At 39.1% G+C, this 16272-nt stretch overlaps 1 protein-coding gene across 1 annotated transcript in view; it reads left to right on the plus strand.

Moving 5' to 3' along the window:
- LOC121951312 (dipeptidyl aminopeptidase-like protein 6) overlaps positions 1–16272 on the plus strand; it is a 125364-nt gene that overhangs the window by 54638 nt on the left and 54454 nt on the right. Inside the window, exons 2-5 of the mRNA XM_042497587.1 lie at positions 3192–3306; positions 7290–7388; positions 15845–15939; positions 16051–16125. Of these exons, the coding sequence (XP_042353521.1) occupies positions 3192–3306; positions 7290–7388; positions 15845–15939; positions 16051–16125 (384 nt within the window). The remainder of the gene's footprint in view (positions 1–3191; positions 3307–7289; positions 7389–15844; positions 15940–16050; positions 16126–16272) is intronic.

Raw genomic sequence — 16272 nt, forward strand, 5'->3', positions numbered from 1 at the left:
GTGGGAAAAAATGACTGGAACTAAATATTTACTCACATGCCTCCCAGGCTGGCATCAAAGTATCTGGAAATATTCTGCTGAGAGACACTTTTCCTTTGTTATGTGACGTAGATCCAGCTGCCACATTTAGAGATCTCTCCGTCAGGTACAGGCTTCACTGAACAGGATACCAAACTGGGCTGCATTTAAATCACCTGCCTGCAATAAACGTTTTTCCATTTTCATTGCAGATACGCGGAAAAAACAAGTAAGCAGATTCAGAAACAAGACTGTTATCTGCATTCCTGTCAAAGCATCTTAATGTTTTATTTGTGGCTCGGTCAGAGGTCTGAAGTGATAGTTGATATCAAAAGCAACTTCAACAGCATGTCTTTCAGGGACATTAATATCTTATGATTCCAGTATGCACCTTATCGCGAAAATCCTTACCTCTGCAGCAATACATCAGCTTATTGGCATGCCTGCTGTTTTTCTATGTGTACTCACTGCCTTCAGTATCGATTAGCTTCACTGGGAGACAAACTGTGCAGAGACAGGAGGTGCACCGATAGTGTGAATGCACACACATACACACAGGTACACTTTAAACATTTAAAGGTGCTGTCAGCGATTCTAATCCAAAACACTTTTTTATTAAATTCAGCAAATATCTCCTCATGGTCTGCTAGCTGTTTCTTCTGTGTGTGGCTGAGAATAAATGTGTGGTTATGCACAGCCATGCTTTTAGCCAGTTATTCCAATTACACATTTTCCAGGCAATCATCAATGCTCCTTGTTGGCTTGGCTGTGCACATCCAGGAATTTGGGTGGGGGGTGGGGGTGGAGCTACAGGAGGAGTGTGGTTTTTGGGTATTTAGTTCAGATTGGGCTGCTGTAGCAGTGTTTCTCATAGAATCAGACTCTGGCAGTGGGGGTAACAGACGACAGGGGAGGCTCGGCAAACCTTCCCATTTTTTGTTTTTTTTCCCCAGTTTTGCAGGCAGAAATCACCATCGTTTCTTTTTTCTTCAACAGCAGTTTGTTTTGTTTGAGTCACAGGATGGATAATTGATCTCGAGCCGTTCAGAGCTGATCAGATCAGATACATGGATGAGACAAGCAGCTGCTGCAGAGGCGAGTGAAAGCGAACTTTTAGACCCAGCACAAGTTTTGCTTTCACTACACCTGACTTTCTACTGCTCTGTCTGTCCCCAGAGTACGCTTCAGTGCTCCGACACTGTGGTGCAGTGAAAAACCCAATGGTATAGGTTTTTCTTCAGTGCTCCTAATGAATGTACCACCTCCAAAAATATTAAATCAGTATGTGGACGCAGATTTTCTTATCTTAATTTTTATTAGTTATTCTCAGACCCACACATTAAATCCCAGTGATATTTTTCGTGACTCTGACTCACATTTATCTAATGTCAGTGTCTGAAGTATTCTTGAAATTTATGATGACACCGAAAAGTCAAGTGCAAGAAATGCCTAAGGAAACTGGCACATCACAAATCTACAATAAACAGCTTAGCTATCTTGCAAAATATTATTTTTTTTCTTGCGATTATGGCTAATGTGTGACCTGCATGCTAACGAAATAGCTAATTGACATGTCTTTGTAGTGGCATCACCTCAAAACCAATGATTTAAAGAAGCCTGACTTTTGTTCATTTGATGTGTAGTTGTTTTGTTATTTCTCACTGAAGCTTTCATGCTCAAAACTGTTATTCCTACAACCCTTATTACTTCTTGTAAAATGTCTGGCAGTATCCATAACACCGGTGTTGTCAGAAGTTTGACTGATAAGAAAATTTCGTCAGCATGGCATCCATACTTCAAATATGAATAATCATTCTCCAGAATCGCTGATTCCATCTTTAAATGCAAAGTGACTTGAAATGTAGCAATTTAAAGTCTTGAAAGATATAAAAAGCATAATCTCTGCCTCAGAGTCAAGCCGCCTGTTTCACTCTCACGTGTACGCACACCCCTCATTAACTGGTGGATGGTTCACTGAGCTGCTGCATACTGTATAACCACTCACCGCGGGCAGACAGAGGCCGGGTCTAATTGCTAACAAGGATATCAACAGCTGGACTGATATGGGTGGCTGGAGCTGCTTGCTTTCTTCACTGACTGTGACCAGAGAGATTAATGTGCATATGTGTGTGTGTGTGTGTGTGTGTGTGTGTGTGTGTGTGTGTGTGTGTGTGTGTGTCCTTGCATAGTTTGAGAACATTGAACTGAAACCCCAATTTCTAATTTAACTCTTCAACCTTCTGGGTGGATTTTTCTTTTATTCATAAAAACATATCCTCAAACATATATAGGGCTATGTACATGACAGAATATGGCATTTTTTGAGTAGCTTAGCCTGTTTTGAAAATAATATTATAAGAGTGAGAGTGAGAGTGCCAAAAGCCTAGAAATAAAAAGGAGTATGAGACAGTCTGGAGTTCATGAGGTTAACGAACGTATACAGTTATGGCAGAAAACCTCCTGTTTCTGTTGCTTTGTAATGGACACAGTATGTCAAGGAGTGGATGATAGTGTGTGTTTGTGTTAGGTCCATCTGTTAAATCACACAGTAAAACTCCCTGAATTGGGCTTCTCGATCAAGACAGTTTAAGATCTGTGAGGCGGATCATGGGGCAGTCCTCAGTGGCCACCTGATTGCTGCCTCCCGCACTTAAAATGTTTTGTATGTCCTGTGGATTTTTGCAGTATATGTGTTTCGAACAGCGCTGATTAGCCATCTACCATCTGCTGGGCTGCGTGAGGCGAGCAGCTCATTATTTCGCCTGTTGTTTCTGTGTCGAAGTCGTAGCTCCTCTACAGCTATCAGGCAGAGCTGCAGGGACGCTCAGTGCTCGAGTAGCGGGGAGCAGCTGGTGGATGCAGTGTTACTGCACACAAGTGGCTGAGTTGCCGGCATCTGTCTGACAGAGAATGAGCTGTCCTCTAGCCAAACTCTGGCTCCTACTGTGACAATACAAAATGCATCTGCTTTATCTCTTAAACACTGTGTGTCCATTATGAAGTAAAACTCATCACCTGAAGGTCATCCCTTTACCTATTTGCATAATACATTGAAATAGATACAGCCTGTGGCAACAACTGATTTTATCTGTTACTTTTATCTGTTACTTAAGTGCTGTAAATATGATATTTTTTGCCTCTTTGTGAGTGTAATGTTTAATATTGTTTTTCAGGACCTGGTGGGCAGTGCTCCACCACAGAGGAACTGGAAAGGAATAGCCATCGCCCTGCTGGTCATCCTCATCATCTGTTCCCTGATTGTCACCTCCGTCATCCTGCTGACCCCTCGTATGTACAGTGTACACACACACACACACACACACACACACACACACACACACACACACTATCATTCAGAGTATCGATGTATCACGGCTTGTTTCATTAGGGATGTATAAAGTGATTATATTGCAAACATTAAGTTTAAATTGTAATATTTTTTAAGCTGCTGGTACGAGGCTCTCTTGCTCTGACAGAAAAAAAAAGACTCACCAACATTATATGTCACTTGCACCTATCCAGACCACTCTTTAAGGGATAGTGTGAGCAGGTAAGGTGTGTATTTTTGTATCTGCAGGGCATCAGACACTGTCAGACTACTTAGTCCCACTTTGCAACCAATTAGCACCAGTGCAACTTGCAAATATTATTAATATATGAACTGGAGTGATGTTAGTTTGTCTCCTGCTCACAGGAATAAATGTTAGCATTCAATGATGCTGCAGTAACAGTTTAACTTTCTGCTAACTAATTAAAGCTAACTGTTGACCAAAAGCTCAGACTCCACAGCACAAACATCAACACTCCCAGCCCGAGACAAGCCAGGTGCTGCAAAATAAAAGCATCAGTGGTTCCACATTAATATATTTTATTGTAGCAATTTCTTGTTTAGCTATATCATAACAGTACTTTAATTTCATTATAGCAGTTGCTACTTTGTTTAACTTTACTGTAACTGTAGGTGATTTAGTAGTTTAGTATTTTTGGAGTCTACAGTAGTTGGGAGGACATTTCAAAATATCATGATATATCTTGTGTATCACGATATAGCCTAAAAGTATTGCAATATTATTTATAGCCCATATTGCAGAGCCCTAATATGAAGAGGGCAGTCTTCAAAGGATGCACAATCATGTTTATTGACTGTTGTATAAATAGAAAATGGTAGGAAAATTTGTAATCTGAGTCTGGATTTGTTCATACTGGATGATATGCACCAAATGTGCACATTCATGTCAGTGCAGGATGTCGTGTCCTTTATGTATCTGATGTCTGACTTTCAGAGTTGTCACTGAACCAAATTCATATACACATGGTTATGCACATAGTAAGAGGCATTCATGGGATACAGTGTGCCAAAGTAAGCATTTTAGATTCATGAATATATAGCTGATATTTTATAAAATGCTTTGTTTTGCAAAGAAAATATGAAAAGTCCTTGATCCTTTGTTTCTTAGGATGTGACACAAGGTTTTTTTTTTCGAGACTTTCTAAAAACATACAAAGATTGACATCACAATTTCCCTGAAAAAGGCTACAATGCACGCAATATTCACTCACTCACACTCACTGTTTTCTGCCTCAGTTTACAAATATTCTACACATAAATTGGGCTTCAAACTGAGAACATCAAAACATTTCACACCTCGCAGATGAAACTCAGAAACCACACACCTCTGCCAACAATCTGCCAGCAAACCTCTACACAGATTATTTTAATACTTGAAAATGTTTAGAAATGTGAAAATGTGTTTGATGGATGAATTGTCCTGGATGTGCATCAAAACACACAGTGTGTGAAAATCTTTGAATGCAATGTGCCGGCCAGATGTTAGATTGTGCAGCTTAGATTCATTAGAAAATGGCTGGAATGTTGAGCAATAACCACAATCTTGCAAATAAGTAACTTTTAAAATTAAATTCTGGGGTTCAGGCCAGCATGAACCATAAAAGTTTAAAGTCGTGAAGGATCAAGGCCTTTGAGTTTCAGACACTTGAATTAAAGATAAGTAACATGTTTTTTCTGATCATTGGATAAACTCTCATTCTTTTGCAACAAAATTGGTGCCAGGCAACACACCTCATCGGCAATGTCGCCCCCTGTTGGTCACCTGAGAATGCATTTTATTTATTTTTATTAATTTAACCCATTGAGATCCTCAAAATCAAAATCCTGGCCAACAAAGCAATGTGAAGAATTTAACAAACAGACTAAAAACACAGAAGCAAACAGTTAAAAAAAAAAGCATAAAAAGTTTTGGGGACATGGTTTAACTGCCTCATTAAAGAGCTCCACTGAGTTTGGTGATATTTGGGCAAACTATGTCAAATTTTGTGCCGGGCCTTTTGCACTTGTTTCGAACTGATAGGGACCCTTATTAAGCGATTTCAGAATAATTTTTCACATGTGGTTCAACATTGTGATAAAGCATATCAAGAGGTTTGTGTCGGACAAACTGAATGTTTAATACAAAACAATTTTTAGCATTTGTAGCACCCTCTAATGGTTGATTTGAATTAATCTTTCAGTCTGCGTTAAAGGTACTTATGTGGACATATCCTGCAAGTCTTATTACAATTTGACCCCACAGTTGTGGAGTTAGGACTTTTTATGTGCTGTGCTATGCCCCTTAAAGCTCACTGGTCAAAATCTTCAAAAAAACAATGAGATATCAACAAGCTTTATGCAACTTTTCATACGCTTGGTCCAATAATGATCAACAGAAAATGTGGTACAAATGGGACCTATGGGACCTAAAATTCAACATGGTGGAAAATTTACCCTGGTGGATGGCACTTGAGACGATGGATGTTCATACAGTTTTGTTTAAATCAGACTTACGACAGAGGAGTTTATTGACCTTTAATTGTAGCACCCTCATCGGGTGGATTGGGGTCATATTTTTTGAGCTGCATTTGCACACAACTTCCGATCATTGGTGAAAATTTAGTGTTTCTATGATGTGCCACCAAATTATAAATAATACACCAGCAAAAAAACAACCCCAAAAACCATCAAACCTGAAGCCCTAAAATTAATTTGTGCGGATTTTCTGCCAACACACTAACAAAGAAACGAGCATTTATACGCACACACCAGCCTGTTTAGGTGTTCAGTCCCTCAGTTTATACACATTTTACAAACAAGCTGTATTAGGAACACAACTCAGATGAATCTTCTTCCTCTTCTTTCTTTCTTCTTCTGCCTTTTCTTGAAGCTCAGGCTGCTCATTGTAATTTGATGACCTTCTTTCAGGGGGGCAAGGTTTTACAGATGATTTGCTTTCTTCAGTTGTGGTTGTGTACTGGTTTTACATGGAGGCGGGGTCATCATTTCACTAGGTAATGGCCCTTTTAATGTATAATACCATTCAGGCCTGTTTAATGGCGATGATTATGCAGTAATAGCTCCAGCCATTTGTCAGATTGGCACAGCATCAGAGATACCATTTGCCTCGCGTTGGAAATGAGCTTTCTCCCCTCACTCTGCAGCTTCTTCTCAGACAAGAGAATTTCACCGATTTTTCAAGACGATAAAATCTTTACAATGTCTGACATGGTATTTACACACTCAGATCTCACTGCTCAGTCACAACAGGAAGCCTGCCGAAGAATCTGTCAGCGTGCTGTTTTGTACAGTAACAACGGGCTGTCAGGCATTTCGACAACTCGTGTCTGACGGTTGTTTCGTGAGCAAAGGTGTGGTAGAAGACAGTCAAAGGGCTCAAACACTAACTCATGTGTATACCCCTGTTGTCTGCTTCACCTTCAGTTCAGCTGTCGGCTTCAGATCTCATTTGGAGTTTTTTGGGATTGGAAGAAGTCTTCCCCCCCTGCTGCTGAAAAAACGAGCAGGCAGATGTGAACTGATGCTCTCAGATCAATAGTGCAATACCAGAGGCCTCTTTCTTGTTTGTACCTTGTTCTAAATTGCTCCATCTATACTTGGGAATAGTTGTTGGAGGTGCCATCTCCAGAGAGAAAAGAACAGTATAACAGTGAGATGGTGACAGTTTTGGTATGAGGCTGCAGCCCCCTGAGCAAAGCAACACGCTGACGAGAAAGTCAAAGGATTTTCTTCAGTTTTTTTGCTCTGAATTCAGAAAACTCAGCCGCTTGAAATGCTAATAAATCTCACCAGACTCAAGGACAACTTGAAGTTTTCTTCAAGAATCATCCACATCAAGACGCTCTCACATAGACCTATGAGCTGCTGTATGTCAGATTCAACTCACGCATATTTATTTATCATTTGTTGATGCACTTGACAGGTGAAGATGACAGCCTCGCCCTTAAGAAGAAAGTGACTATAGAGGATGTTTTCGGTCCAGATCTTCACATCCACGACCCAGACGCCAAATGGCTCAGCGGTGAGTGAACAGTTTGGTATTTAGCGTCTATCTCGTGTCAAAAAATATCCAGACAGGCATCTCTGTTGTCCATGTTTCAGAATATATCAGCAGTATTAAAATCTGGCCCACTGTATTGAATTCTCCATAGAGTTATAGTTGTTTATTGTGTTTTGCACATGGGAGTGTATAGACCAAATGAGCTTATAAGACCTCAAAAAATAGAGAACATAGAGTACTTACTACCTTGCACGTAGCATTACATTGCAAACAAAGACCTTCATCTTCTTTCTGAAGCGTGAGGAGTAAAATCTATGAATAAAAAAGATTCTCTTATGAAAGTTTTTTGAATAAATATCTTACCAGAAAATGATCAGAGTAGGACATTTTATTGAAAACTGTAGCCCTTAAAGGGACAGTTCATCCTAAAATCAAAAATACACATTTTTCTCCTTAGCTATGGGGCTTTTTATCAATCGGATTGTTTTGGTGTGAGTTGCAGAGTGTTGGTGATTCCTGCCGAAGAGATGTCTGCCTGTTTCCAATATTTATTTTTAAACAACAGCAATGTCTCTCTACAGAAATCATGACCTGGTTAATCAAGATAATCTGCTCACTTTTTTGAGAGCACTTCATGTAGGAACTATTTTCTTTCCACCAAACAGCACCTGCCAACCATGCCAATACGTAAAGGGAAGTGTGCATCTACTACTAGCTCACCTGGCGCCACTGAGCCAGATAACTTTACAGCTCAGCCAAGGTGGACGTTACTAATGTTTACATCTTGCACTTTCATGTGCAAAAGCCTCTCGTCCATGAGTTCCTTCTGTGTTGTGATACAGATGGCAGCTGTAGATCAGTATAAAAAAAAGTTCCTACATGAAACTGCTGGTGATTTCTGTATAGGGACATTGCTGTTGAGTTTTTGAGATTAATTTTTTGGGTACCTTGAGCACCACAAGTGGAGAGCTATCTATGTCCATTATACTCAAGAGAAGGCAGACATCTCAAACACTCTGCAACTCACACCAAAACAAACTACTCACGCTCACTGTTCACTATCACTGCAGGTTAGAGGAAAAACGTGTATTTTTGATTTTGGAGTGAAGTGTCACTTCATTCATAGTCAGTAAACCAACAATCCAGCACAAAATATAATTGATAGAGACAATTGCAAGAGTCACACTAAACATCAGATAGTAAAGCTTTAAAGTCTCTGAAACTAGTTGTGCTACCATTGATATGTACATGTGGGGTATCCAAGAAAAAGTATTATCTATTTATTTAACCAGAGAAACCTCTTAAGATTAAAAATCTCTTTTTCAAAAGTGTCCTGGCAAAGAGAGGCAGCAACATAATTTACAAACAAACAATATAAAACACAAAAAGAAATGACTACAAGGAAAGACTAAAAAGTACCATACTAAAATGCTAAAAAGTATATGCTGTAAGTGAGCAAAAAAAACAAGAAAAACTAAAAGACCAGCTTTAACACACCCTGACATTGGCATATAGATGATGATGTACAAAATTCCTGCAACAGTGCTTTGAAACTATATAAATGCTATATAGAGCTGCGTACATAGTGGCTCCTTTGCCAAACTATGCACGTACTATAGGTACAGACACAAAGAACATGTTCTGCAAACAGAGAGCATAGTGTACTGTGGCTACAAGATTTAAATGAGAGAAGAATTAAGGTAGTGTGGAAGCTTTAACAATGGAGCTTTGTGGAGGAAAATGAGCAATAAAACATACAGTTCACCTCGCTGTTGATTCTCAACGGATTCATACAATAAACTTTTCTCTGCAGAGGCCATTAAACCTGCCTGTTTCTATAGCTACTGGCAATGTACCTAGTAAATGTAAAACAGAGATCTTTGACCTAGTAAATTCTTGTTTAAATGAGTTTCTACCCAATCAACATACAAATAAATAAACAAAAATATTACAATTCATTACAGCAGTTTCTGTTTCCATGGCAAACAAATGCACCAAGCTCGTTTTGTATGCACTACAAACCCAGCATGTGGTGCACTAGGCGTACAGTAAGATGGTCTAAATTGAACAGATGTACAGGAGAACACGTCTGCTGTGGCCTCTGTGACCTTGACAAGGTAGCTAGTAGGAAGCTGCCACCTGTGCTGGGATATGTTGGATCAGCTGACTCAGTGCCCTCTGGTGTTCGACAGGAAAAGTACTTGAAATATTTTTTAGCTTCTGCATAATGATACTTAATTCTTTGATGGGTACCTGGATTTAATTGTGCGTTGTGCAACAGTGTGAATCACTGGCAGTCTCTCTTGGTAGCAAGAATAACTGCTGCTACTGTTTAATTTTACTGCATGGAAAGGTGTACAGCAAGGGCTGCAACTACTTGAGTAAAGTGTTAATGTGTCAGATATTGACAATACTTAGGTATCAAAAGTAATTTTATGATATTAAATCCACTCAGGTATTGGAAATAAAAGTACAAGTAAATGCTTCTAAAAAAAAAAAGCAGTCATAATTCTGAGGATATTGAATGAAGTTGATTTCTTCTTAATATAAACACCACCTTAAAAATGCATTGTAAACCATCTCTTTTTACAACAACTTAAATGATTTAAAGACCAAAATCCCATTCCTTCATTCTTCTGTTTATATTATTACTTTGTTTCATCAAACCACTGAGTAAAACGGGGCAGCTTTCTGGGGCCCAGCTTATAGCGAGGGCCAACGGGGACCAATAATGGTGTTCAACCTAAATATAAGCAATGATTACCAAATTTTGTTTTAACCAAAATATTTACCATTACCTATTATAACAACAAAACAAGGGTTGTATTTATTGTTGCTTTAGTAAAATGTAGCCTGCTTCATAATGAAAACCTCCTCTGCTGAAAATGGTCTGAGTCTTTCTTTGTACCAGAGATTTACTCAGCCGAACCATTTGCTAATAATGGAGTGAATTTCCTTGCTATGCCAGGACCTGCACATAAATGGGGATGCCAGGAAGAAAAGGAGAATTAAAAGAGGGAGCTGGAAAGGACTTTAAACCCAAATACTAACATACTGATAACCTTTTTTCAGTCAGCTCAGAAAGCAGCTACTGCCCTCATCACTCTGTAAGTCTCTCTCATTTTACATGTATGTGTTTAGTAGGAGAAAGAGAACATGTGCATGCATTGACACAAGTAAGGCAGATAGATCTTTTGAAACCTGCATTCAACATAGAGGTTGGTTTATGGTTCTTAAGGTTCACATATTAATAGCAAACACTTTTAATCAAATATTTTTTGTCATTTGATAATCACTTAAATATTGATATTTTTTTATTTTACAAAAAAATCTTAACCCAGGGTGCACTTGATACTTTCTTTGGAAACCTTTATTTAAATCCTGCACTCTTCCACAGAGTTTGGTCAGAGCAAACTGAGTTAGTTAAAGCTCCACAAAAAGCTAGTAAATGGTTGTATTTAATGCAGATTATAGACAGCTGGTCATCTTAAATCTGATTAAATAAATAGTCCATGTATCAAACATTAAATACAGAATTTGTCAACAATCCCCTCTGGTTTTAATCGCAAGATTCAAAGATGTGATGAGATGAATTAAGAAACTTAATTGTCCCCAAGGGAATAATTTACTTGGGCAGTTGTGCTACAAACAGCTGAAATCAACTTATACAGCCAAGAAAACAATACAGTGGTACACAAAGACAAAATAATAAATTACACATCTAGTTTAATGAACAATATGAATATATAAACATTATAAAAGAAGGGGACAGAATCATAAAAACTATAATACATTAAAATTAATGCAACCATGCCTTTTTGCATTTGAACTACCTAAGTAAGGATTAACCTGTTTTCTTGTGAAGAAATGTTGCAGAAATTGGGAGGAAAGAAAGCTTAAAGCAGTTGTTTTTATAGTAAAGCCCGGGCCTACAGCTGAGCAGCACCACTGGAAGAAAAGATTGTTCGGTGCAAACAAGATTTTTTTTTTTTTTTCTTTTAATCCCTGTCAATTTCCCTTGAAGCACTACACATTATAGACCCAGTTTATAAAGTATACAAGCGCTTTACACGTGTTGTAAAAATATAGTTATGTGATCATCATTGTTGGTTATAAAAAGTTTTTGTCTGATGACAAAAATACACAAAATTGACAACAGTTAGAACATCTCTCACCACAGTAAAGCACGGACAGATTATGCATGAACACACCTTGTGACTTTTATGTTTAAATGCAGTTGTATCTATAAATAAATTCACAATCTGCGCACATGCAATCTTTCATCTCATGCTTGTGTGACAGACACATTACGACCTTACATCTGTCCTTTTGTTCTACTGTGCAGACTCTTCCTCTGATTACTTACATTACCGGCTCATTAAGGTGTAATTAGTTAAGTTCCTGTGTTTCTGCGCCCTTCATTCACGACCGAGATTAAACCGTCCTCAGCACCTGACGAAACCCCGGCAATCAATTGTGTGACATTGCATCTTGTCAGTTAACTTAATGCAATCAACTCCTATTTGGTGCTAATGACCTTCTGATAAGAAACCCAATGGGACACCCTCACACTTCAGTAGTCCTCATCAATATTTTGTGGGCTTCTTTCACAGCGGTGCGTAATTGATCCCCGTTGCTCTTTGATCACCGCTTGCCTCAGTAGTCTTTGGACTCACCTCTGAGTTTCTTGCACAGACAAAGACAAAGGAATCGACCTTCAGGCTGATCTCTAAAATAAATAACTGCTGCTGTCTGTCTGACACATTTATATATTTCAGATATTACTCTTTTGAAAATCATTCAATAATGGGAAAAAAAAGGTATTAACAAGAAACATCTGTGGCTAAGTCTACTCATGAAAATCTACCATGATTATAGAGGAAACTGAAGCACCAACTTTGGCAGTGGAGTTACTATCATTCCTCTTTACGACTCCCAGCTCAGATCAGATTGATTTGGCGTAATCACAGTTCCCAGAATGCACTGACATTTTCAACTCTTGTTTGTGTCCCTCTCCACTAAAGATTGGCAACAAAGTGAACAATCTGCACAGTCTACCAGATGAATATTTTCACTGTCACAAGCAGGTGTTCCCAAATTCATTTGGCTACGGTGTCATTGCCTGAGCCTGGCACATTTGCTGTGCATTTATTTATCCATTAAGAAAAGAAAACAGTTTTAAGATGTTTCTGTGGAAGTCTTCACATTATAAAAGTCAAACAGAGTCAAACAAACTTAAAGGGACCTACCATGCTTCTCTTTTTTTGTCATATATATTAAATATATAATGTTCCAATGTTGATGTTAAACATGGCCAAAGTTAATCCCTTTGAGCAAAAAAACTTTCAGGGCTTCAGATTGTTCTAAATACATTTTCCAAATCTGTTTTTTTTAAAAACCTTTGCTTTAAGATTGTCAGATCATGATGGATTTTTTTTACATGGTCACCTGCTCCAGGCACGCTAATGAATACGCAATGTATCCTACATTGCTGCATGTAGCTATGTGCTAACATCAGCAAAACATCAGCCGTTGTTGTTAAACCCCCCCATTTCAGATAATATTCCTGCTGGAACAGGAATACTATGGTTCAGTTTTAATGCTGGTTTTGGGTATTTTAAACCATACAAAGGGCTGCTATATACTTTCATTCCCTGGCTGCAAGTACACTGCTACATGAAGCGATAGATAGAGAAGGAGGATGAGGGAACATCAGAACAATATAGTGAAAAAAGGGGGGAGAGATGGCGAGAGCAAACAAGAGATGGACGGAAAAACTGAGAGAGATAGAGGGCCTGTAAGACGTCTTGATTAGCAGTGTTTGCTTCTGTCTCCCCAGTAGTGAAAGAGATTTGTGTAACATGCTGTGGAAACTAGAGCAGGGATCATCATCTGTGTGCTGATTTGCGATGGGCTGCTGTTTGCACTCAAAAATGGAGATATACTGAGGGGCGCAGTCCGCTCTGAGAAATCTGTTTTGTGTAAGACGCACTGCTGACGACAGACCACTGAAATAACTTAATAAAAATTTGTAGTGATGCAACGAGACAAATCAGACCATAGCTTGTAATTATTGTTTTAATATTTTTTTTTTTTTTTTTTTTTTTTTTAACATTTATTTATTTATTTTTTTAACGGTAGAAATTCCAGTTTTTAATTGGGCTCAGGCAAAAAAAAAAGGCTGGTTTCAACTCAGGTTGGACTTGGACAAAAACTGGTTGGGTTGAGCCTGATTTTTTTGGTCCTGTTCAGAGCTCCACATTCCTCTGTCTGCAGTGACGGGACAGAGATCATCAGAGGTCAAGATGCGGAAGAAACGCAAACTCGGACCAGTCAAAGCAGACTGGGCTTTTTTGGGAGAGGAGTGATTGCAGTAAAAAAGTAAATAAAGGTGTTCCAGCACAGACAATATGAGGATAATTAAGTGTTTTTTGACCATAAATCATCTAAACTTTGTAGAAAACCAAAATACACGTATTAACCTAAAAATGAGCATAATAGGTCCGCTATAAAAAAAATGCAATCCAGAGAGTTAAAAGCCACCTAAGGACAAGCTTCAAATGATGGCAAGACATGCACAACGGTGCTAAATACTTTGACTATATTTTCAAAGCACAGGCTTTTTATTGCTAAGGTAACCAAGTAAAGCAACTCTGGCATTTAATGGGTTCCTCGAATAAACGAGGAGACTCTTCTACAGCAGAAAGACAATAGCATTGGGAAAAATCCACGGGGGAAGACATGCTGAGCTGAGTGCTCGCCTGGACACATCACACACTCACAACCTTTTTTAAGACAGTTGTTCAGTGGGAGATGTTTTGAAAATGAAAGTGAGGCCTTGAGATAGACCTAGCAGTTTGAAAACTAGTCAGCATTTAACATAAAAGTAAGAATTTAGCAGGAATGTTTGCAAGCTGACTGGGAATTTATGTTAAAACTGTTTTCAGTGAAAAAGCTCCTATAAATCAACAACCTGCTCAGCACCAAATGGCACACAGAGTTAACATTTAGCTGGTGAACATGGTGGAGGATTTAAGAGCTAAAGAGCACAATGTTGACTAATCATAGCTGAAAGAGAGTGAATATTGGATTTGCATTTATCAGGTTGACAGAAACAAGACTTAAAATTAATGCTAGTATTGCTCCACATCTGCTGAGTGTGTCAATATGCAACTGTTTATCATGTCAGCTTAAAAGGTCATTATAATATGTTGTGTTTACGGCTGGTTTACAGTGCCCCCCAAAAAACAACTAATGTAAAAAACAATAAAGGTACAAGGTACAAGGTAGATTTATTAGTCTTTTTTTTTAGTTTATGGGGAAAGAAGCTGCTCTTTAGTCTGGTGGTAGTGCAGCAGATCCCAGATGCGGGGTGAACAGACTGTGGCGGGGTGAACAGGCTGTGGCTGGGTGGCTGCTGTTTTTCAGTATCCTTTGGACCCTGTGCAGACATCTCACTTCACCGAGGTCCATGATGCTCTGTAGATGGGAACAGTGATGTTCTGGGCTGTAGAGCCTTCCTGTCCTGGGCCGTGCACAAACCATGCCAGTTCATGATGTTTCAGTCAGTTTGCTTTCTATTGCTCCTCTGTCGAAGTTAACCAGGATCTTGCTCTGGAATTTAGCCTTCCTGAGTTTCCGTAGAAAGCAGAGCCTTTTCTGTGCTTTTTTAACCTGGGTGGTGATGTGTCATGACCAACATAGGTGCTCAGTGATTATTCCAAGGAACCTATAGCTGGTCACCTGCTCCACCTCAGCTCCACTGATGCAGACAGGGGTGTGTGTCTTTGCCTCCTTCTTTCTAAAATCAACAATCAGCTCTGCTGTTTATAATACCGCTGATGATGGTGGTGTAGTCCGCATACTTTACAGTAGAGTTCTCCTGATGTCTGGGAGTGCAGTCATGGGTGTACAGTGTGAACAGAAGGGGGCTGAGCACACAGCCCTGGGGGGCTCCGGTGTTGAGCACTAATGTAAAGGGGGTGTGACTGCCAATCCGAACTCTCTGGGGTCTGCATGTGAAGAAGTCCAGTATCCAGTTGCACAGTGTTGTACTGAAACCCAGAGTGTTAAGTTTTCAAATAAAAAAGACATGCCTGAATCAGGAACTCACTGAGCTGTGTCTGCTGCTGCAGATTCATACTGGCCCTGTCATGTGTGATGTGATGTTAATTAATTGAGAATAATTGTGTCGATGATTTAAGCAACCGGCTGCAGGCAAATAATGCCATTTCTCCCTCTAGGCTCGATTGCATTTTGACTATTTTGACTGTTTTGAACTTGAATGTATCTTGCATAAAAGTTCTAAGTGAGCTGATTAAATGCTTTTTTTTGTTATTGCCAGTTGTTAGAGACCTCTTACCTTGAATAAAAATCAGATGCAGACTTTTGAGTAATACGTTTTTAGACCCCTGCTGGTACAGTTTCTACCATCTCCTTCTCTGATTGTTTATCTGTGTTTTATTTTCCATTTACAGGAAATGAGCTGCTGTATCGTACGAGGGAAGGAGATGTTGTCAAACTTAATGTTGACACAATGGAGAGAACTGTTGTCGTGCTGAACCAGTTTTTTGTGAGTATTGTCCTCCTGCGTATACATTTTTCAGTTTACTTTATGAGTAGTAACTATACTCTCTACCGCTGGGTGTGGTACTACTGTGAATGTGTTTTTGACCCCATCCAGGACAGAGCCAAAGCCGACCGGTACCAAGTGTCTCCCGACATGCAACATGTCTTGTTTGCCTTTGAAGTAAAACCAGTAAGAAACCTTCCAAATGCTTCCTTGCATCATCTTACTTTCCCAAAAGTTATCCTGTTGTAAATTTAATTTGATGTATTTTTTAACCATATTTCCCATGTTTTTGTGACTAATGGAGACAACAATTTTGGAAACAGGTCCAGTATT

This window comes from Plectropomus leopardus, chromosome 12 (assembly GCF_008729295.1).
Source record: "Plectropomus leopardus isolate mb chromosome 12, YSFRI_Pleo_2.0, whole genome shotgun sequence".
Lineage (NCBI taxonomy): Eukaryota > Metazoa > Chordata > Actinopteri > Perciformes > Serranidae > Plectropomus > Plectropomus leopardus.